A 24,112-nucleotide genomic window follows, 5' to 3' on the forward strand; every position below is an offset into this window, starting at 1 on the left:
TACAGTTTGAACTTTGCCAGGACCAGTCAGCTCAAGACCACATCACAGCCTTGATCCAAACATAAACCAAAGAGCTGAATCTCAGAGGTGAGGTGAGAGTGACTGGTCTTGACATCAAGGTGGAATTTTGTTGAGCATGCATCAATGGGACCTGGTAAAATTGAAGGCAGTGGGCATCAAAGGGAAAATACTCTGATGGTTGGAATTACAAAGGAAGATGGTTGTGGTTGGCGGAGGTCAATTATTCCAGTCTCAGACATCTAGCAGGAGTTCATCAGGGCAGTTCCTCCTATATCCAACTATTTTCAATTGCTCATCAATCATCTTCCTTTCATCGTAAGCTCAGAAGTAGGAATATTCAGTAATGATTATGCAATATTCAACTCTGTTTTGAACTCCTGAGAAAATGAAGCAGCTCATGCCCACGTGCAGCAAAACCCAGACAACATTCCACAACAAACTGCGGCAAAACATGTATAATCACTCAAAGCTTCATGTTTCTGTTACCCATGTATCAAGTAACATTTGTGCCACAAAAATGCCAAGCTATGACCATCTGCAGTAAGTGAGAATTTAACCACCTATCCTGGATATTTAACAGCATTACTAGCACCTAGTCCTCCACCATCAACATCTTGAGAGTCACCATAAACCAGAGACTCAGCAGGACTAGTTGCATAAATCCAATGGCTACGAGGCAGTTCAGATGATGGGTATCATTGATAACTGACTTACCTCCTGACACACCAAACACTTTCACAATCCACAAGGCATAAATCAGGAGCATGAGGGAATACTGTCCACTTGCCTTGATGCATGCAAGTCCAACAACACTCAAAATGTTTGACACCATCTAGGACAAAGCAACCCACTTAATAGGTATCTCAATCGCCATCCTAAGCATTCATTCCCTCCAACACTGTTGCATGGTGGCTAGAGTGTGTACCATCTACAAAAAGCACTGAAGTTACTCTTTCAGGTTACACAAACATTTCCAAAGCCTGTGATCTCTATCATCCAGATGGACAATTAGAGATGGGCAATAAATGCAGGCCTTGCCAGCAATTCCAGGCACCAAAACACGAATGAATGAAAAAAAGGCACATCTTCCCATAGAGGTGAAAATAAAGTAAACTTGAATAAAACCAAGAGCTTTCTCATTGTCTCCTGCAATAAACTTCCTCCCATTCTGTCTCTGCTTGGTTACCCAACTCTTCTCAGGTCTCCTCCTGGTTTTTGGTAGAGAATGTGTTTCCCTGTTTAACAGAGTCAATGGACTCCCAGAATGCTGCAGCAGGAATTCATTGCCCAAAGCAGTTTGGCATATTTCAATTTAATCAGGTGCTTAAAAAAATGCATTAGTATTATTTCATTTCGAGAGCTTGGTTGTTAGCTTCAGAACAAAGTCACAATGTTTGCTACAAATCACTGTCCATCATCTGCTAAAAAGGCAAAACACTAAATGCAGTTCAATTTCTTACAATACAACATTTAATAAGTTACTAAAAACCGTTCACTAGCAATAAGACATTCGAGGCACCCTGAAACAATGAAAATGCAATATAAATGTGTTTTCTTTTGTTATTTGAAAATAAAATATAGCAATGGGGAACATTCAGGAGTTAATAAGAGACTGCAGCGCCCTCTCTTGTTGTGTCTGCAAATCAACAGGTAAATTACTGCATTCTCAAAACAGGAGGAGCATTACTGTTCCTCACTATCTAAAACAGTTGTCACCACCTCTCAAAGCTACTTACCGCAGAGTAGAAGGAATAATGGCTAGTGAATAGGGGCTAACGCATTCTATGCACGTTTTGAACAAAAGGGAAGTGGATTTCACCATCCACCCTGACAGCCACCAACGCGGCTGAACCTGTGATCACAGTGGAGGACGTAAGATCAGTCTTCCAGAGAGTGAACACGAGGCAAGCACCTGGCCCAGATGGTGTCCCGGGCCGTGTGCTCAGATCTTGTGCTGATCAGCTGGCAGAAGTATTTGCGGACTTATTCAACCTCTCCCTGCTTCAATCTCAGGTTCCCTCCTGTCTTAAGAAGACCACTATCATCCCAGTACCAAAGAAAAGCAAGGTAATGTGCCTCAATGACTACCAACCAGTGGCTCTGACATCCACCATCATGAAGTACTTTGAGAGGTTGGTCATGGCACACATCAACTCCAGCCTCCCAGACAACCTGGACCCATTGCAATTCGCCTATCGGCGAAACAGGTCTACAGCGGATGCCATCTCCCTGGCCCTACACTCAGCTCTGGAGCATCTGGACAGTAAAGACACATATGTTAGACTATTGTTTATTGACTACAGCTCTGCCTTCAATACAATAATTCCAAGCAAGCTTGTCACCAAACTCCGAGACCTAGGACTCAACGCCTCCCTCTGTAACTGGATCCTTGACTTTCTAACAAACAGACCACAATCAGTGAGGATAGGCAGCAATAACTCCAGCACGATTATTCTCAACACCGGTGCCCCACAAGGCTGCGTCCTCAGCCATCTACTCTACTCCCTAAATATTCATGACTGTGTGGCCAGATTCTGCTCTAACTCCATCTAAAAGTTTGCAGATGATACCGCCATTGTAGGCCGTATCTCAAACAGCAATGAGTCAGAGTACAGGAAGGAGATAGAGAGCTTAGTGGAATGGTGTCATGACAACAACCTTTCCCTCAATGTCAACAAAACAAAAGAGCTGGTCATTGACTTCAGGAAAGGGGGTGGTGTACATGCACCCATCTACATCAATGGTGCTGAGGTCGAGAGGGTTGAGAGCATCAAGTTCCTAGGTGCGAACATCACCAACAGCCTGACCTGGTCAAATCACGTAGCTACCACGGCCAAGAAAGCTCACCAGCGCCTCTACTTCCTCAGGAGGCTAAAGAAATTTGGTTTGTCCCCTTTGACTCTCACCAACTTTTACTGATGCACCATAGAAAGCATCCTATCTGGATGTATCACGGCTTGGTACAGCAACTGCTCTGCCCAGGACCGGAAGAAGCTGCAGAGAGTTGTGGACACAGCCCAGCACATCCCGGACACCAGCCTCCCCTCCTTGGACTCTGTTTTTACCTCTTGTTGTCTTGGTGTAGCAGCCAGCATAACCAAAGACCCCACCCACCTGGGACATCCTCTCTTCTCTCCTCTTCCATCAGGTAGAAGATACAGGTGCCTGAGGGCACGTACCACCAGACTTAAGGACAGCATCTACCCCACTGTGATAAGACTATTGAACGGTTCCCTTATACAATAAGATGGACTATGACCTCACATCACTTGTTGTGACCTTGCACCTTATTGCACTGCACTTTCTCTGTAGCTGTGACACTTTACTCTGTACTGTTACTGTTTTTACCTGTACTACATCAACGCACTTTGTACTAACTCAATGTAACTGCACTGTGTAATGAATTGACCTGTACGATCGGTTTGTAAGACAAGCTTTTCACTGTACCTTGGTACAAGTGACAATAATAAACCAATACCAATAAAGACAAAAATGTTACTACGAATCTAAACTAAAAGCAGTGTTGGTGGAAACACTCGGTACCATCTGTGAAAGGAGAAAAAGTCATAGAGAATCTCAGAAACAAGCCCTTCAGCCCCCAGAGTCTGTGCTGACCACTAAGCACCCTTTTTTAACCCTCATCTGCCCCTAATCCATTTTATTCTCCCCACATTCTCATCAGCTCTCGCCAGATTCTACCACTCATTTACACACTAGCGGCAATTTACAGCAGCCAGGTAACCTACCTATGCGCATTTTTTTTGGGATGTGGTAGGAAACTGGAGCACCCGGAGAAAAGGACAGATGTACAAACTCCACACAGAGTGCACCAGAGGTCAGGATTGAAGCCGGGTCACTGGTGCTGTGAGACATCGATTCTACCAGCTGTGCTACCGTGTCACTCCTGTTTTCCATCAATGGCCTTTCATCAGCTTAACAATGTTTAAGTGAGTATGATCTGGGAGAAAAGGAGAGAGGAGGAAGGAATTAAAAGAGAATGGTTGTGATAGGATGCAAGAAATGAGCCATGACATGATAAAAGGGTTGATGAAAATGTTGGGGATTTCCTAAACTCCAGACCTGCACTTACCGGCTTACAGATCTTCTTTTGTTTTTTTCTCTCTCTCTAACCTGCATCATTAACCTATCAACCGGATGGCTTTGTCAACAAACAGCTTATCACCAGGATGTCACCTGGGATGGAATGTTTCAATTATGAGGAGAGACTGGATAGGCTGGGCTTGTTTTCCTTGGAGCGAAGGAGATCGGGGGGGGGGGGGGTGGAAATCTGATAGATACAAAATTTTCAGGGACATAGATGCTAGGAAACCTTTCCCCATGGCAGAGGAGTCTAAGACACAGGTTTAAGGTGGAATAAGAGCATGAGAGGGGATTTGAGGAAAAAAAATTCACCCAGAGGGTGGTTGCAGTCTGGAATGCACTGCATGAGAAGTTGGTGGAGGCAGACTCTCTCACAAGATTGGAATATCGGATTATCATGGTTAAGGAAAGAAGGATACACAGTTAAAAATGACTTGCTTAAAATCTCAAATACTTTCCAGTTCTGGTCACAGAACAGTACCACAGAAAAGGAGGCCATCAGCTGCTAAACAGCAAATCAGTCAAATTCCATTATATGGCTCTTGGACCTTAGCCTTCCAGTTCTTCAAATACATATCAAAGTATATTTTAAATACAGTGAGGATTTTTGCCCCCAACAACCTGTCAAGCAATTTCCAGACCCCCAGCATCCTCTGGGTGAAAATTATTCTCTTCAACTCCCCTTTAACCCTACTGATTATTTTATATGTTTACCCCTTATTTATTGAGCTCTATTAGAAACAGCAGAAAGGCCCTCTTATTCTGGTGGCAGGCTTCTGCCCTGTAGGACAATGGTTTGTGCTTAACTTCATGCTGAACATGGTCCGGTGCAGTTCAGAGCCCCTTTGGGCCTGGCAATTTCTGACACACTTGTTGCAGTGGGCAGAGTTTTCCATTTCTGTGAGCTCCTTCTGATGTTCTCCTGAGTAGTCAGCCTCCAGAGGTCCCACTTAAGTTTCTGTGTGCCGTTTGTTTGCATTGATGCCTGCCATCTTCTTGCTTACAGTTGTCAGTATAGCTGAAGTAATCAGAATCAGGTTTATTATCACTGACATATGCTGTAAAATTTGTTGTTTTGTGGCTGCAGTACAGCGCAAGACATAAAGACATAAAAATTACTATAAGTTACAAATATAAACAGTGCAAAAGAGGAATAAGAAGGTAGGGTTCATGAACCGTTCAGAAATCTGATGGCAGAGGGGAAGAAGCTGTTCCTGAAACGTTGAATGTGGGTCTTCAGGCTCCTGTACCTCCTCTCCTATGGCAGTAACGTGAAGAAGGCATGTCCTGGGTGGTGAGGGTCCTTAATGATTGATGTCACCTTCTTGAGACAACGCCTCTTGAAGATGTCCTTGATGGTGGGGAGGGATGTGTCCGTGATGGAGCTGGCTGAGTCTACAACCCTCTGCAGTCTCTTTTGATCCTGCTCATTGGAGCCTCCATACCAGGCAGTGATGCAACCAGTCAGAATGTTCTCCACCGTACATCTGCAGAAATTTGCGAGAGTCTTTGGTGACATACCAAATCTCCTCAAACTCCTAATGAAGTAGAGACACTGGCGTGTCTTCTTCATGATGGTGGCAGATGGCACAACTAGTAGAGCTGTTGCCTCACAACTCCAGAGACCAGGGTTCAATCCTGATCTCAGATGCTGTGTGGAGTTTGCATGTTCTCCCTGTGACTGTGTAGTTTTCCTACGGGTGCTCCAGTTTTCTCCTATATTCCATAAACATGCAGGTTGGTAAATTTGTTTATTATTGTCACATGTACCCAGGATGGAATGAAAAACTTTGTTTTGCATGCCATCCATGCAGATCATTTCATCACATCAGTACATCAAGGCACTACAAGGGAAAAGCAATAACTGAATGCAGAAAAGAGTTTTACAGTTACAGAAAGTAAAATGCAGGTAGTCAGTAAGATACAAGGCCATGATGAGGTAGCTTGTGAGGTCAAGATTCCATCTTATGTACAAGAGATCCATTCAATAGTCTTATAACAGCAGGATAGAGGCTGTCCTTGAGCCTGGTGGTATGTGCTTTCAGGCTTTTGTATCTTCTGCCTGATGGGAGGGGGGAGAAGAGAGAATGTCCTGCGTGGGTGGGGTCTTTCATTATGCTGGCTGCTTTACCCAAGTAGTGAGAAGTGTAGATAGAGTCCAAGGAGGGAAGGCTGGTTTTCATGATGTGCTGAGCTGTGTACACAGAAGTTTCTTGCAGTCATGGGCAGACCAGTTGCCGTACCAAGCCGTGGTGCATCCAGATAGGATGCTTTCCATAGTACATCTATCAAAAATTGATGAAGATCAACGGGGATGTGCCAAATTTCTTTAGCCTCCTGAGGAAGTAGAGGTGCTGGTGTACTTTCTAGGCGATGGCATCTACATGGTCAGACCAAGTGCTATTGGTGATGTTTACATCTATTGCCCCTGCTGTGTACATGAGTGGTAGAATCTAGGGAGAGATGAGGAAAATGAGTGGTGAATAAAAAAAAGGATTGATGTAAGATGAATGTAAATGGGTGGTTGATGGTTGGTGCAGACTCGGTGGACTGTATCTGTGACTATGACTTCAAGCAGGTCATGACCAGTTGTCATTGCACCTGAGTGTATATAAGAATAAACTAATCTGAATCTGAATCCAATCTGATCCTGAGATCACCATACAAGATATACTTGGGATTAGGGCAGTAACCATCTGTTGCACATAGATAATCCACTCAAACATCATTGGGTAAGTAATGAATATGTGCCAATGAATTTCCTGAGATGTACTGATGAGAGTTGTCTGTAATACCACTGCTGTGACCTAAACTGTTCTACCTTAACCTCCTAATTCTTTTATTTTATGCTCAACTAAAAACTGAAAGTATCTTATATTTTTCTTAACCACCATAATCTATCTATCCTGCCATCCCCAGGATCTTTAGACATGCAATCTAAGTTTCCTCTATTTCTTTATGTTCGTCAGCACTCTAACTTTCATTATATAATCCTTCCCTTGTTTTCCCAGTCCAAATACATCACTTCACATCTCTTCATTCAATTCCATTTGCCATTTTTTTACTACCTGGCTAGTCCATTGATACCCTTCTGCAGTCAATCTAAGGCTTTCTTCCTCATTATCAACCACATAGCCAATTTATGTATAATCCAGGATGCATGCTTAGCCCACTGCTCTACTCTCTGTACACTCATGACTGTGTGGCTAAGCACAACTCAACCACCATCTATAACTTCACTGATGACACCACTGTTGTTGGGAGAATCTCAAATGGTGAAGAGGAGGTTTACAGGAGTGAGATAGGTCAGCTGGTTGAGTGGTGTCGCAATAACAACCTCACACTCAATGTCAGCAAGACCAAGGAACTGATTGTGGCCTTCAGGAAGGGGAAGTCGGGAGAACACACACCAGTCCTCACTGAGGGGTCAGTGGTGGAAAGGGTAAATAGCTTCAAGTTCCTGGGTGTCAACATCTCAGAGGATCTATCCTGGACCCAACACATTGATGCAATCATGAAGAAGGCAGGCCAGTGGCTCTGCTTTGTTAGGAGTTTGAGGAGATTTGGTATGTCACCAAAGACTCTTGCAAATTTCTACAGATGTACGGTGGGGAGCATTCTGACTCAACGCTCCCACACTCAATGTTTTAGGAACAGCTTCTTCCCCGCCCCCATCAGCTTTCTGAACTACCTCGCTATTCCTCTTTTTGCACTATTTATTTATTTATTTATGTAACTTATAGTAATTTTTATATCTTGCACTGTACTGTTGCTGCAAAACAACAAATTTCATATTGTCAGTGATAATACACCTGATTCTGATTCTTGTGTCCTAAGGGCTCTATTCTCCTGCCATTGGTAATGTCATTTAAATCAAATCAAATGTGGTTTCCTTATAGACACATTCCTTCCTGAACACCATGCTGACTGTCTTTGATTAATGTGTATCTTTCAAAATGACAATTCATATTATTCCAGAGAATTTTATACTAATGATTCACCATTGGATAGGATGACTGCACCATATTCAATGTATCCCTTACCCACTTGACGCAAAGGTGTGAATTCACCGGCACTGTAACCTGGTACAAAAAGTGATGGACATATCCACGTGCACAGTGTTGGGCAGTAAGAGATCTTTAACCACCAGATACCTTTAGCCACTTTTTAATTCATTCATAATTAGTAAATTGGATATTTGGTTGAAAGCTTAACAGCAAAGGGGACTTTAACTCAATCTTTTATTTTGCTCTATTGTTGTGTGTCCAAAACCATGATAATTTAAGAATATGTAACTTCAGAGCACAGTGTAACCCCATAATACGGAGTAATTAATGAAATGATGTGATCCCACAGTATAGGGTACCCTAAGGAAGCAATGCAACGCTAAAGCACGGAGTAACCTAAGTAGGCAATATAACTCAAAAGTACAGCGTATTGCACGGAAACAATGTATACCCACAGCACAAACGACGTAAAGGAAACGGTGCATCCCCTGAGCACAGAATAAACTAGAAAACAATATAACCTAGGACACAACACAACGTAGGGAAATAACATAACCCTAAAGCGCAGTATAGCCAGCGGAAACATTGTATCCCCAGAACACGGAGTAACCTAAAGACCCTAGTAGAGTGCATCTTCAGAGTACAGCGTACCTGAAGAAACTTTGTAGCCCTGTAACATTGTCCCCTTAGGTTACTCTGGGATTGAAGTATATTCCTGGAGCACACTGTAACACCAAAGCACAAAATAACCAAAGGGAACAGCATAACTTCATAGCACATTGTAAACCCAAAGCGCAGCATAACCTTTAAGGAAACAATCTATCCCTGGAGCATGGAATAACACTGAAACACAGACTAACCTAAAGAAACAATCTAACCCCAGAGTACAGTGTACCCAAGGAAACTCTAGAAGACACTGTAACCAAATGAAATATTGTGTCCCAGCCCAGTGCGTAGAATAACCTAAGGACACAGTAACCCCAAAACGCAGATTAGCCCCAGAATACAAGGCACCGAAATAGACAATATAACCCAGAGCAGAGTAACGTAAGGATACAACGTAACCCCAAAACACAGAGAAACTAAGAAAATGTAACCGCAGAGCTCTTAGTACCCCCAAGGTAACAATGTATCTTGGGGTTAGAATAATTCCAAAGCAGCCTGTTAACCCAGCTGAAACTTCTCTTTTTTGTTATATTCATCAGTTTCTCTCATTTTTGCCTCGGTCTCCAAATGAAAGTGCCTCACTTTAAACTTTCATTTAGCACATTCTTCTGTTTCTCTTTCGAATGCCCCCTCAATGCGTATCTTTCATTTCCTCTGTCAATTTCTATCGCTATGACTCCTCATTTCGAAACGCGTTTCCCGGCCGTCTTCGTGTGTTCTGGTCTGCATCGGCCCCTGTGTAGGCCGCGCTTCCAAGCCGAAAGTCTGGTCTTGTATCCGAGAGGACAACGATCATGGGAGGGAGGTGAGGCCAAAGCCAGGGGAGCGGGCGGAGAGGAGCCAGCGAGGAGCGAGGGTCCTGGTCCAGTGTGAACTCCGTGTGTAAATCACAGTGAGAGTGACTGTGTGAGTGAGTCAGGGTGAGAATCAATCAGCGAGCGTGAGATGTATGTGTGTGTGTCAGTGAGTGTGTCAGTGTGAGAGTGTGTGTGTGTCAATGTGTGAGATGTGTGTGTGTCAGTGTGTGTGTGAGATGTGTGTGTGTCAGTGTGAGATGTGTGTGTGTGTCAGTGTGTGTGTGTGTCAGTGTGAGATGTGTGTGTGTCAGTGAGAATGTGTGCTTCAGTGTGTGAGAGTTTGTATGTCAGAGAGCGTGAGAATGTGTGTGTATCAGAGAGTGAGAGGATGTGTGTGCGCTTCAGAGTGTGCGAGTGTGTATGTCAGAGAGTGAGTGTGTCAGAGAGTGCAAGGATGTGTGTGACTGTCAGAGAGTGTGAGAGTGTGTGTGACTGTCAGAAAGTGTGGGAATGTGTGTGTGTCAAAGAGTGGGAGAATGCACGAGTGTGGGAATGTGCATTGTTATTGCAATGACACAGCTAAGCCCATCAATATTGACCTTAGTGTTAGGGAATGACAGAACTGTCTCCAACATTGCAGTACCACAGTACCAAACCTGTACCTCCCTCCTTATTCAATGACTCTATATTCACCGGTACTGTATTCTAGTGTCCTATGCCCACCATTCATGAACCCCCAAAATTATACTTTATTAGTTTGGATCCACTGGTAATGTTCCCAGTGCTGTAGTCTCAGAACTCTACTCATTGAGTATCATATACCATTGTTGTGCAATGAGTGTTGTGTTCACCATCTTCCACCCACTCCAATGATTTTTAGTCACTGATACATACTTACCAGTAATGACCCCAGTGTTATAGAGTAACAGAACTGTACCCTAGCAGTACTACGTACCCCAGTGTTTTATATTTACGGGTCTGCAGCTACCAATGCCATCCTTCACTGTATCAAACCTATATCTACTGGTGCTGTGTCCTGGTACTCTGAACAATCTGGGTTTGTTTAATACGGTTGCAGAGATGTATCACTGACGATCTGTTTCCCTGGCAATGCAATAGTTGTTGTTTAGATATTCCAGCTTTGTAAGTACAAACCAAACAGGTTAGGGCAAGAGGTAAACATTTTTCATTTGTGTTTCGCTGTGTTTTAACTGGAAGATCAGGGCTGGCTGATGTGATTGTGTTGATGCGGGTCTGCTGCTGGTTTCACTTGGAGTGAATAAAGCATGAGCAGTTTCATTGGATAAGAGTGTGGTGTTGGAGGGCAGTACTGATGAGGATCTGCTCTCAGTGGATGGAGTAGGCACGGTTGATGGGATTATGGTGATGTGGTTTCACCTGGGATGGGGTGCGTGGGCAATTTAATTGGAGGTGCTTGGATACACATGTAGAGCTCTGTTGACCATGAGCAGGAATTATCCTTTTTCAGCTGAGACATTTATAGAGTCATCAGAACCAATTTACTATTAGAAAGCAGAAGTTGCTTGTTTGTAATAACAGCAGTGAGCCTTCATTTATCTTACATTAATGGGTTCTAATCTTATATTGTCTTTCCCCATCCCCCCTTCCCTCCTTGTCCGACACCTGGAAACATCTTCTCCACATCTACCCTGGCAATTCATTTCACAACCTTAAAGACTTTGATTAGATCATTTCTTAGCCTTTTCCCTTCTGGAGAAAAGAATTCTAACCTGTTCAATCTCTTTTGGTTTATAATCTCTGATTCTGGTATCACTGTTGTGAATCTTTTCTCTCTTCTCAATGCTTCCATATTTGATAATTTGGAAACCACAGTATTCCCAAAGTAAGATTGAAACAAGGTTCAGTACAACATTAGTATGACCTTGCTACTTTTTAATTCAGTTTGCTTCGAAGTAAACCCCAGTGCTTCATGTGTGTTTTTTTTATGGCTTTATTAACAAACAATGCCGCTTTTAGTGACTTGTGTATTTGTGTGGCCAGATTCCCTCTGCTGAAACAAACCACTGGTGCCTCTCTACTCTACCTCACCATAGAGCAGTACAGCACAGGAAAAGGCCCTTTCCGCCCACGATGTCTGTGGCAACCATGATGCCAATTTAAACTAATCTCATCTGCCTGCACTAAGTCATGCTGAAATTGCTTTACAAATTTACATTTTGCAAGTTTTTTAAAGTTCTTTTTATATTTTGCTGTACTCTCTCATTAATGAAATTTCAAATTTGATGTCATCTGCAAATTTAGGAGTAGTGCTTCCAATTCCAGAGTCCAAAGTGTGTACATATTGTGAACATAGTGAACACATTTTGCCAGTCTGAGTGGCTGCCGTGTTGCATTCTGTTTGCCTCCTGTCCTGTCTTCACGTACTTTGACCTTAGTTATTAGTCTACTATGCTGTGTCTCATCAAAGACTTTTTAAAATTAGAGGTCATAAATATAAGATAATTGAAGACTCATTGCAGTCATAACAACTTAGCAACTTAAGTTTTTTAATAAGCAATTGCTCTTGGTGACTCGAAGTGTCCCACAACTGTTTTAAATTTCCTTTTGATGCATTTAACTTCCCATCTAATATTTTAGGTAATTCAGCATACAATCTTGCTCTGGTTTATAGGAAAGTGATAACTTCCTTGAACTAGAAATTTGAGATGAAAGTTCCTGAAGTGTAGCATTCTTTTTGGTGCTTATATCAGTCAGGGTTCTAGCTTCCTTTTATTCACACACCCTGAGGCTCTCAGATAACTTGCAATGGCACCAACAGAAACAGTGGAAGATGGAGCACTTTGACGGATTGTGAAGGGGTGGTGGGAAATTGTGTTCTTTGAAGGTGCTTTCAGGTGTTCAGCACCATAAAGAAATAGTGCACCATAATTTTATTTAATTAATTCTTGCAACAAAGGGATCAATAGTAAGACCAGGATTTATCACCCATCTCCACCTGCTTTGACACAGTAACAGTGAGCAGCTTTTTGAAAAGTTATAATCTATTTGTTCAAAGTACCTCCTACTGTGCTGTTTTATCTATACGTTTTTCAGGATGTAGACATTGCTGGCAAGGTCAGCATTTTCTGCACAGTTCTAATTGCCCTTGAGAGAGGTGGTGGTGAGCACCTGGTGAGAGTACCCCCACATTGCTGCAAGGTTGGGAGTTCCAGCAATGGTGATGTTATAGGGAGGAGTGGATGAACAAGAGGAGGGAGTTGGTGGAAAACACACATCAGCAGGTTGTCAACCTTGAGAAGATAATGGTGTTGAGAAGGCCTTGGAGGCACTTGAAGTCAAGAATTGGAAGTTGAAAATGAAGGCACTTGGGGTCCAGGAGCCTCTGTAGGCCAGTGAGTGGAAGGGTCATAAGCATGATGAAGTTGATGCAAGGTAGGACTTGGACGCAAGAAGTTTGCTCGACATCAAGCTGATTCAAAGTACAATAACAGGTCAGTCAAGATAAATTGGAAAAGTCAAATTGTGGAAAGAAGAGGATGTTGATTATGATATTCAGTTAACTGGGGGGGGGGGGGAGGCGGAGGAGGCTGGGGCTGGTAGTCAGTCCAACGGGACCCGACCATCAAGTCTGCCATTTCCAACGGGACCCGACCACCAAGCATATCTTCCCCTCCCCACCCCATTCTACCTTTCACAGGGACTGTTCTCTCCGTGAATCCTTCGTTCACTCCTCCCTTCCCCCCCACCCATCCCACTCCCACCCCGGGAACTTTCCACTAACCCGCCATAGGTGTAACACCTGCCCCTACACCACCTCCATCCAGGGACCAGGGACCCAAACAGTCCTTTCAAGTGAGGCAGAGGTTCACCTGCACCTCCCTTAGTATCATCTACTGCATTTGGTGTTCAAAGTGTGGCCTCCTCTACATTGGCAAGACCAAACGCAGACTCGGTGACTGTTTCACAGAACACCTGCGCTCCATCTGTAACCACGATCTGCATCTCCACATTGCGTCACTTCATCTCCCCCTCCCACACTATCACTGATATGACAGTCCTCGGCCTCCTTCACTGCCAGGAGAATTCCGAGCTGGAGGAACAGCACCTCATTTTCCATCTTGGAACCTTGCAGCCTAACAGCATGAATATTGAATTCTCCCACTTTAGGTAATCCCCACCCCCCTTCCCAACAAACCCACCCCACACCATGCTTCTCCTCTTTTTCCCTTTCCTAGCTTTTTTCCCCTCTTTCTTCTTACCTTTGACCCATCCCCCAGTGGATCTGCTCTCCCCTCCTTCCCCGCACCTGTCCATCACTATCTTTTACCTGCATCTACCTATCACCACCCTGTGCCCACCCAGTGTCCCCTCTTTTGTCCACCTATTACTGCATTGCTTTTCCCTCCTATATATTGGGTTTCCCCTTTTCCTATTTTTAGTCCTGAAGAAGGCTCCTGACCCGAAACGTTGACCACTTGCTTTTCTCAACGGATGCTGCCTGGCCTGCTGAGTTCTTCCAGCATCATCATGTTTTTCATCTAGATTCCAGCATCTGCAGTCCTTTGTTTCTCTAGTCAAGGAACAACTTGCATTTTAATAGTAAAATATCAAAGCTATTTAATCTGAGCAGACTCATACAGTAAATGACAGAGCCAAATAAGAACTGGCAACTCAGATGTAGATTTTACAAAGTATCTCAAACAGGAGAGAGGGGTGAAGAACTTTAGAGGTGAAATTCCAAACCTTGGTACTGAGACCAAGGCTGTGAATGGTGGTGGGAAGGGAAGGAAGGGGGTGGATGAACAAGAAGCTGGAGATGGAAGGATGCGGAGATCTCAGCAGGTTGTGGAACTAAAGAATCTACAGAGAAGTGTAGGGATGGGGGCCTTGAGGGATTTGAAAACAAGAATGACAGTGTTCAGATGAAGGTGTTCAAGGACTAGAAGCCAACACAGATCAGTGCAGACCTGGTGTGTCCTAAAACTTGTGGAATTTAGGGGATGGGCAGCAGAGTTATGGATGAAATTAAATTTACAGATAGAATATGATGAGAGACTTTGTTAGAATATGGAATCTGGATTTATAAAATAACAGATAAATACTTCAGCATAGTTGGGCTGAGATTTGGGTGAGATTAGCAGTTTAGGGAGCTGGAAGTAATTGATCAAGATGGAGAAGGCATGAGGTCAGAAGCTCAACTCAGAGTCAAATAGGACATTTAGATCGCAAATAACACAAATTAGGCAATAACACATTCGACAACCTGCTGAGGACTGGAAGGGAGAAGCTGGGCAGTTGTCTTTTGGAACAAAGATATCAGGGGTAGGTGTTTGGAAGGCATGGCTACTGATAGCAGATACTTTAAGGGAGGGGGAACAGTCCCCGTTTTCAGTGTCAAGTGGGAGCATGGAAGAGAATTTAATATGGTTAGCAATTTGATGGTCAAGAGAGGTGGTAGTGGGTCTGATAGACATGGTGATTTGTTGTGCTATTTGACCAATTTTTTTTTTTGTCTCAAGGTTCAACCCTGTGGAAGTTAATGAAGAGCTGGACTGAAATGGACAGTGGCGAAGGAAACACCTATTAATGGCTGGCCAGGACACAAGGTAACATTTGCATCAGAACGCTTTAATTGGATCTGGATTGAGAAACTTGGGAGTCCAGCACCAGAAAAGACACTGGGGAAAATATACCCGATGCCAAAAATAAATTCCCTAAATCCTCATACTTTTGTCCATTTCTCCTTTAATCCCCTACCCCTCCTGGACTGTCATTTCCACACATTCACCATCCTATGTAAAATAGTTAATCTAGACTGTTAATGCATCTTCCATCCTATTCACCGATTCCGGACTTTGTGCCAATCTTCAACATATTATCAGTGTTCAGTTCTTAGATTTTGAATCTTTTACTATTTTTCCTCTCACTTTCATGAGAACACTTTCATAGATAACTTAGCCCCAGGAGCTGGTTATTAAGTACCTTAATCACCTGTTAATTTTCTGTACTCAAAGAAACACTTGACTTTTAAACCTGTCCTTGATTTTTTATTTTCACCCTTGTCACTGTTCCAGGAGAATCCTTGCTGCAAAGATAAACCCTGGCATATTTTATTTTCAAAATGGTACTTAAAGCCCTTTCCTGATGTTCCTCCTCCCTCACTTCTGATAACAACGGAAAAGAAAAAAAAAACAGAAAATGCCAGGAACACTCAGGGAAACAGGCAGCATCTGTGGAAAGAGAAACAGAGTTGGTGTTTCAGCTCAAAGAATCTCCGTCATCACTGGGAAGGAGGGAAAACAAGCCCGTATCAAGCTGTGGGGTGGGGGGAGTGTGGGGGAGGGATCGATAAGACAGTACTTACCTGCAGTCTTTATCCATTTAATTATTAGTTTGCTTTTAAGACCATAAGAAATAGGAGCAGAATCAGGCCATTTGGCCCATCATGGCTGATTTATTTTTCCCTCCCAACCCCATTCTCCTGCCTTCTCCCCATAACCTTTGACAGCCTTTCTAATCAAGAACCCACCAACCTCTGTTTTAAATATACCCAATGACTAGGCCTCCACAGCTGAATGTGGCAATGAATTTCACAGATTCACCACCCTCTGGCTAAAGAAATTCTTCCTCATATCTGTTCTTAAGGGATGTCCTTCTATTCTGAGGTTGTGCCCTCAGGTCCTAGACTCTCCCACTACTGGAAACATCCTCTCCACGTACACGCTGTCCAGGCCTTTCAATATTTGGTAGGTTTCAATGAGATCCCCCATCATCCTTCTAAACTCCAGTGAGTACAGGCCCAGAACCATCATATGCTCCTCATATGTTAAGCCTTTCATTCTAGGATCATTCTTGTGAACCTCCTCTGAGCCCTCTCCAATGCTAGCACATCCTTCCTTATATATGGGGCCCAAGACTGCTCAAAATACTCCAAATGTGGTAGGACCAATGCCTTATAAAGCCTCAACATTACATCCTTGCTTTTATATTCTAGTCCTCTTGAAATGAATGCTAACATTGCATTTGCCTTCCTTTACTAGACTCAACCTGCAAGTTAACTTTTAAGGAATCCTGCACTAGGACTCCCAAGCCCCTTTCTTTGCACATCCGATTTCTGAATTCACTCCCCATTTAGAAAATAGTCTACATCTTCATTCCTTCTACCAAAGTGCACAACTGTACACTTCCCTATGCTGTATTCCATCTGCCACTTCTTTGCCCATTCTCACAACCTGTCCACGTCCTTCTGCAGACTCCCTGCTTCCTCAATACTACTTGCCCCTCCACCTATCTTTGTATCATCTGCAAGTTTGGCTACAAAACCAGCAATTCTGTCATTTAGATCATTAACATATAATGTGAAAAGTAGCAGACCCAACACTAACTACTGAGGAACACCACTAGTCACTGGCAGCCAACCAAAAAAGGCCCCCTTTATTCCCACTCTTTGCATTCCGCCAGTCAGCCAATCTTCTATGCTAGTACCTTTCCTGTAATACCACAGGCTCCTATCTTGTTTAGCAGCCTCTCGTGCGGCACCTTGTCAAAGGCCTTCTAAAAATCCAAGTAAACAACATCCACCGACTCTCCTTCATCTATCCTGCCTGTAACTTCAAAGAATTCCAACAGATTTGTCAGGCAAGATCTCCCCTTAAGGAAACCATGCTGACTTCGGCCTATTTCATCATGAGCTGCCAAGTACCCTGAAACCTCATCATTAGTAATGGACCCTACCATCTTACCAACCACTGAAGTCAGGCTAACTGGCCTATAATTTACTGTCTTTAGCCTCCCTTCCTTCTTAAAGAGTGGAGTGAAATTTGCAATTTTCCAGTCCTCTGGAACCATTCCTGACTCTAGTGATACTTGAAAGATCGTTACTAATGCCTCCACAATCTCTTCGGCTACCTCGTTCAGAACACAAGGGTCTAGTCCATCTTGTCCAGGCAACTTCTCTGCCTTCAGACCTTTCAGTTTCCCAAGCACCTTAGTAATAGTGATTACACTCACTTCTGCCCTGACTCTGTCGAATTTCTGGCATGTTGCTGGTGTCTTCCGCAGTGATCCCTCTTACTGAAGTTCGTAACCTCACACTTTCTACATTGAACTCCATTTACCCTTGCTCACCCAGTCACTCGACCTATCTACCCAATCTGTGTGTTCAAGCCCATTCCAGAAGCTTAAACATATAATCTTTGGTGGTGCTCTCAGTGTATTATTAAGGGAGTTGTGCATTGCTGGAGGAGCCATCTTACAGATAAATCATTATACTCATGTTTGGTCTGTGTTGTTAGTTGGATGTATCAATCTTACAACAGTGTTTCAGAGAATAGCAGGGCCTTTCTTCCCATGCTCCATATTGTTCCTCTGCCTTACAAACACTTTCACAAAAAAACTAATCTTATTGCTGTTTGTGTGAGCTTGCTATTATCACATTAGCTACCACATTTCGAGCATTGCATCAGAGACTGCACTTTTGAAGTGGGCAAGAGACTGTAAAATATGCTGTAGGATTGCAAGTGTCTTCTAGACCTCGTCATAAGACAGAGGAACAGGAAGATGGTTAGGAGGGGGGAGGTGCGAAATATCACTCCTTCCAGCAAAGGAACCCTGCTGAGTGCTGTGTGGTCACCGACAGGATCCGCATCAAAGCTGACTTAAACTATGAGCTGCCAGTTAGAGGCTGTTGCAGAATGATTGGCATGGAATTGTTTCACACAACCACAAGCCATGTGCTGGCCCTCAGCTCATCCGGTGAGAGAAACAAAATAAATGGCAGGAGGAATGAAGGAAACAAAGATACAAAGACAATGTACACAGAGGGAAGATTTCTTTAAAAAAAGTGGTTCAGCTTTTAAAGATGTTTCAACATGTTTTTCTATTTAATGTTGTACAGCCTGAAAGAGCAAGAGAATCCTCAGGAACGAGGCATTCTGCATGTCTGGACAGGATATGGTAGCTCTGGAATCCCAGAGTTGCTGCCTGGTTTTGGCAGCAAGGTTGTGTTGCAGGCTGCCCTGGGAATAGAACATGGACTGTTCCTGACTGAAGGTGAGTGGGTTGAGCAGGAGTCGCCCAACACATAATAGTGGTGGGTTGTAAGATTTGCTCCAGAGTGGGTGTCTTGGGGAGGAGAACAGAGATAACACTGTTACAAGGGGGTAAGCTGGCAAAGGTGAACCAGGGTTGCCTAACTTCCAGCCACCTATTTGCTGGTCTACAAGATGGGATAGATAGAGTTGAGAGATTGTGATGTGATGTGACAAGATGACATGTGGTGGATAGCATGGGATCACTTTGCCAGAACTTGTTACATCTCCCCCTGCTGCCCCACCACCCACTCCCGAGTACAAGGTCAGAACTTTCAAAAGTGAATTCAGGAAGCAGCTTCTTGTACAAAGAATAGTGGAAATCCAGAACACCCTCCCGAAAAGTTTTGGGTTAATTGAATTTGAGTGCATTTCTTTAGATTGTTGGTGGATAAGAATTACAAAGGAAATGAATCAAAAACTGAAGCTGATTTACAGATGATTGAATAGTGAAGGCTTGAGGAACTCTTGCCCCTGTCTTCCTGTTATCCTCCTATTCCTTGGCCTCTCTAGACAAATAATAACTGCTGTCCCTGTTAAGCTGCAATTACTCTCCGCAGTAACATGAACTGAACTCACACCTGGCTCTACCTCTGGACCATCTCTCAACTTCTCAATTGTTTGCATCTCACTAAATCCTGGAAGAGACAAAATTCCAATGGTTGCACATGAAGGAAACCAAAACCATTGTCTTAAGTCCCTGCTTAAGTCTTTCAACCCTCAACATTGATCCCATTTTTCCACCAAAAGGCTCTGGTGCAAATGGTGGTTGAAAGAGGGTGGTAAAGGGTAGTTCATTCTAAATGATCTGTTTGAAGATGAAAATAGAAGGTGGTAAATGAGAGAGGAAAAAAAGGCAATGTTAGAACTGTGAGATACATCCCTTAGCCTCTCAATATCTCCTTAATACTAACCTCTCCAAATGAGTTTTTGGTCACCTGCTCTGAAATATCTGCTCATATAACAGGGTGGCTGGTCTTCCCAATGCCTCTATCAAAAGTCCTGGATACAGCACAGTGGTGCAGTTGGTGGAGCTGCTGCCTCATAGCTCCAGCAACCCAGGTTCAATCCTGACTTCTGGTTCTCTCTGTGTGGAGTTTGCACATTCTCCCTGTGACTGTGTGGGTTTCCTCCGGTGCTCTGGATTCCTCCCACAGCCCAAAGATCTGTGGGTCGGTTGGTTAATTGGTCACTGTAAATTGCTCCCAGTGTGTAGATGAGTGGTAAAATCTCAGGGGAGTTGATGGGAATGTGGGAAGGATAATATGGGATTAGTACAAGTGGGTGCTGGATGGTCAGCATGGATATTGTGGCCCAAAGGGTCTGTTTCCATGCTGCATGACTCTGAGAACACTGCAGCTGCTAAAAATCTAACCACCCAGCAAGTCAGGCAGCATCTGTGGAGAGAGAAACACTGAATTAACCTTGCTGAACTGGAAGATTATCAGCCTGAAAAATTAACTGTGTTTCTCTCTCCATAGAAGCAGACCAACCTGCTGAACATTTCAAGCATTTCTTTTTCTTTCAGTAATATACTTAGGCGCCACCTCTCTGTTCAAGAACGGCAGAACTTTGAAGTCCTCTTCTTCAAATGGCAATTGATGTTTCGTCAGATGTTAATTTTAAATCCGATATTGATAGATTTATGTAACCCAAAGGTATTAAAATGGCATAGTGTCAGCCATAATGACTTTGAATGACAGAACAGGCTCAAGAAGTTCAGTGGTTGAGTTATGTTTTGATTTTCCAACTATCCTTTTTCATTTCCTGTCTTGGTTATTCCAATATAGTTCAAGCCAGACCCCTATTTGGCATCTTCCACAAATGTAATCTCTTTCAAATCTGTGCATCCAAACTCACATTGATTCTTGCTAATCAATACCTCTGTACTCACTGACCTACATGAACTCCTAGTTAAGCAAGAATTCAAATTTAAGTTCAATATTTCCTATTAGCATCCTTCAGTGCTCATGTTCCTCATTACCCCCATCAAACCCTACGAGCTTTTTACAGTCAAGCTCCATTAATCCAACTTGGTGGGGACTTTGGTGGTGCCCAACTGGCAGATTTTCTGGACCACTGGAAGTTATTCCTAATAATACTCAATCACACTTTTAATTCACTTTTTAGTTTAAGACGTTATGCAGTGGAATAGTACATTTCTAGTGAACCCTGGAAGTTTTGAGTCCAGTGTGACAACCAGAGCTGCAGTGTCAGAGGCCGATCCACTGGGATTTCTGAATAGTTGGATAGCGAATTATCAGACTTTTACTTTATCTGTCCAATTCCCTTCAAATATAAACCCTGCATCCCGTCCCCCAATTCCAGACCCTAGTTTTCTTTAGCCCTGGCCTCTAATGTATCATTCTGCCATTGTCCTATCATTGCCTTTAGCCACTCTGGAGTTTCTCCCTATCCACCTTTGCCTCCTCCTTCAATGTCTTCAAATCCAACTTCCTAAACTCAGAATTTGTTACCCCTCCATTTCCTTCTTTAGTTTTGCAACTATTTACCTGGAGCAGTTTTTGTTCAAAATGCAGGTTATTTGGTTGAACTGATCGCTGAAATCTTTTTCTCCCGTTTCAGATGGCGAAGTCTACAGTTTTGGATCCTTCCCATGGAGACTGGACTGTGACACCAGAGAGTCAGCAGTCCCCATACTGGAGAAGACGTTAGTTGGTTTGCACATGGTTAGCGTGGCAGCTGGAAGCTACCACAGTGGAGCAGTAACCAAGGATGGAGCTGTGTACATGTGGGGAGAGAACTCATCCTGTCAGTGTGCAATCGAGAGTCAGAGACAGGTCCCCACCCCCACTCTGGTCACAATTTCTGACCCTGAAACCAGCCCCCCCGAGCTGACCCAAATAGTGCAGCTGGCCTGCGGAGAGCACCATACATTGGCCCTGTCGTTGAGGCGGGAGGTCTGGGCCTGGGGGAGCGGCTGCCAGCTTGGACTCGTCACTGCAGCTTTCCCCGTGGCGAAGCCTCAGAAACTAGAGCACCTGGCCGGCCGGGTGGTGGTGCAGATCGCCTGCGGTGCCCACCACAGCCTGGCACTTGTTCAAAGACCCTCACCCCATGAGAAGAAGCAGAACTCTGAAAAATGCCACCACTGTCACCAGCTGCTGCTGACCATGACTGACAAAGAAGACCACGTGATCATATCGGACAGTCACTACTGCCCCCTGGGCGTAGTGCTGTCTGAATCTGATCCCAAACCCTCTCAACCAGACCTAGAAAACCACTCCCCTTCTCTCCCTTCCAATCACACTGCAGAATCTCACACCACAGGACTACCTCAGACAGAGCAGCCCGAACACGCCCCTTCTGTTGCCGATCAAGTGGAACTGGCACAAAATCCGGGCAGAACCGAGGGGGGCAGTACATCCAATTCACTACTGGAGCCCAATGGAGCCCCGAGTAACCCGAAACCTAGGAGCTCTCAGTACCCCGATGAAAAGGCTGTAAAGGAGTACCTCAGAAAATTGTCGGACATTTCCCAGCAGGACGACCCTGTGAAAGGCACACACCTTCCATGCCCACAGACTTTGCCTTCATCGGACGATGCTCGTCCCGCCAGTCCTACATCCGCGGCTCCGTCGACGTTTAATAATCTGATGGTCTCCTGTGCCTCAGTGGTTGGGGAGAGAGTAGCAGCCACTTATGAAGCCCTCTCCCTCAGAAAAGTTGTGAACTACTACTACCAGTCTCCCAGTCTGCCAGAAAGCAGTGGCAGCAGCACAGCAAGTGGTGGAACCCAGCACAAGGAGACGAGGGAGGAACGGATGAAAATTGAAGAAAGCATGCCTGATAAGAAGAGCTTCAGCCTGGGGGATATCCGAGAGCAAGGGTCAGAGGGCATGTGCCGCCGCTTGTCTCTGCCAGGACTTCTATCTCAAGGTACACACAATTGCAAGTAAAAGTATGGTTCAGTCAGGTCAGGGACTCTTTCTAGGGAGTCATCAAGGACCAGGTGAAACAGGAGTGACAACATTCAGCAGAGGCAGGTGTAGACTATAGAGATCTTGGGTTAACAGATCAGTTGTTCACCTGCCATTTTAGTCTCTCGCTGACCCATTTGTTGTACATTTCATTTTCACTCTGTCCCACGTGTTGTGAATGTCATCTCATATTTCTTTGCAAACTGTGGAATAAGGGACACTGGTGGTAGGTTACTCCAGACATTTATGCTTTTCTTTTTCATGGGTTATTGTTTTATAACTAAACCATCATTTTATGCCTGACATGAATATATATGATGTCTGATGTGTATTATCTAATTGTTGGGTTCACAATGTATCGGGAATCCATTTCCTTTCAACTACCCACATTTCCCCAAGTTCACTGCCTGCTTCCTGCTTAAATGCTCTCCCTTCTTTGTACAGGTTATTTCTTTATTCTTATCAGAACCCTGTGTATACAGCCATTATATAGTGGGCTTCCACGTCACTCATGATGTGACAGGAATTGGGTGTAGGAATAATCACAAACCCTCAACTAAAGCTTGATACAGTGTCTCAGTGCCTGCCTCGTAATGGTATATGGAGCTTGTTCTGCACTAGTTGAATATGACAGATGCTGAGGGCCATCCGTAGAAATCCTAAAGCTCGGTCTCTCCAGTATTCAATTAATTCATAACATTTTTTGCTCCATTGGTCTGTTGGAATGTCTGACCCATGTGTTGGTCAGTCCTTTTGTGAAGACTATCTTGACACATCTCAACTTGCCTTTTACTGGTACCCTCTTGGTTTAATTCAAAGCAGTTTTTTCCCCCCAGATTTATCATTTATATGCCTCTCCCTTCCTTCACTTTACCCACTGTTTCTCATGGAGGTGAATTTATCCCTGGAGACTCCAGTCAGAGCCAAGATCATTGCACTGTGAATGGCTCAGCAGCACAAGATGGGAGGACAAAGAGTACAAGGACGACAGTGACGCAACAGTGAGGAGAATAGACAGGCACTTCTGTGGCCATGGACGTGAATCTGGGAGGGGCTGTCACCTCCATAACCAGGATCAAGCATGTCAAAGAATAGTTGCAGAGCATTCTAAAAGGAGAGGGGGAAAACAACGGGAGGTAGTGGTTCACGTTGGTATTAATGTCATGGGTACAAAAACGGGTAAGGTCATGGAACTTAGAAGTAAGGGGCTAAATTGCACATTAAAGAGCACTGATGGTGTAATCCCTGTGCAAAGTCCAAGCAGCTAATAGGAATTGGAAAATAGGTCAGATGAATGTGTGGCTGAAGAGATAGTGTGGTGGTGCTGGGGGTAGCAGTGAGGATTTGGATTTCTGGATCACTGGGACAGTTTCTGGGGAAGGAGGGACCTATACAAACTGGATAGGTTGCACTTGAACCACAAGGTGCATCATCCTTGTGGTGAGGTTTGCAAGTGCTATTGACGGTGAAATTAATTTGGCATGGTAGATGTACAGTTATGGGGGTGA

The 24,112-nt window shown here is 44.0% G+C and overlaps 1 protein-coding gene across 5 annotated transcripts in view; it reads left to right on the plus strand.

The window, feature by feature from the left end:
- Positions 1-9,540: 9,540 nt before the first annotated feature.
- Positions 9,541-24,112, plus strand: part of als2b (alsin Rho guanine nucleotide exchange factor ALS2 b) — a 95,379-nt gene continuing 80,807 nt past the window's right edge. For 4 of the 5 annotated variants that reach the window (XM_052016193.1, XM_052016210.1, XM_052016201.1 and 1 more), the window contains exons 1-4: positions 9,541-9,600; positions 15,094-15,180; positions 18,471-18,625; positions 21,250-22,563. In XM_052016193.1, the coding sequence (XP_051872153.1) occupies positions 15,161-15,180; positions 18,471-18,625; positions 21,250-22,563 (1,489 nt within the window). In that variant the 5' untranslated portion in view covers positions 9,541-9,600; positions 15,094-15,160. Of the gene's footprint in view, positions 9,601-15,093; positions 15,181-18,201; positions 18,329-18,470; positions 18,626-21,249; positions 22,564-24,112 lie in introns of those variants that run through there. The other variant, XM_052016226.1, reaches the window with a different exon arrangement.

Source organism: Pristis pectinata, chromosome 1 (genome assembly GCF_009764475.1).
Source record: "Pristis pectinata isolate sPriPec2 chromosome 1, sPriPec2.1.pri, whole genome shotgun sequence".
In the NCBI taxonomy this organism is placed as follows: Eukaryota; Metazoa; Chordata; class Chondrichthyes; order Rhinopristiformes; family Pristidae; genus Pristis; species Pristis pectinata.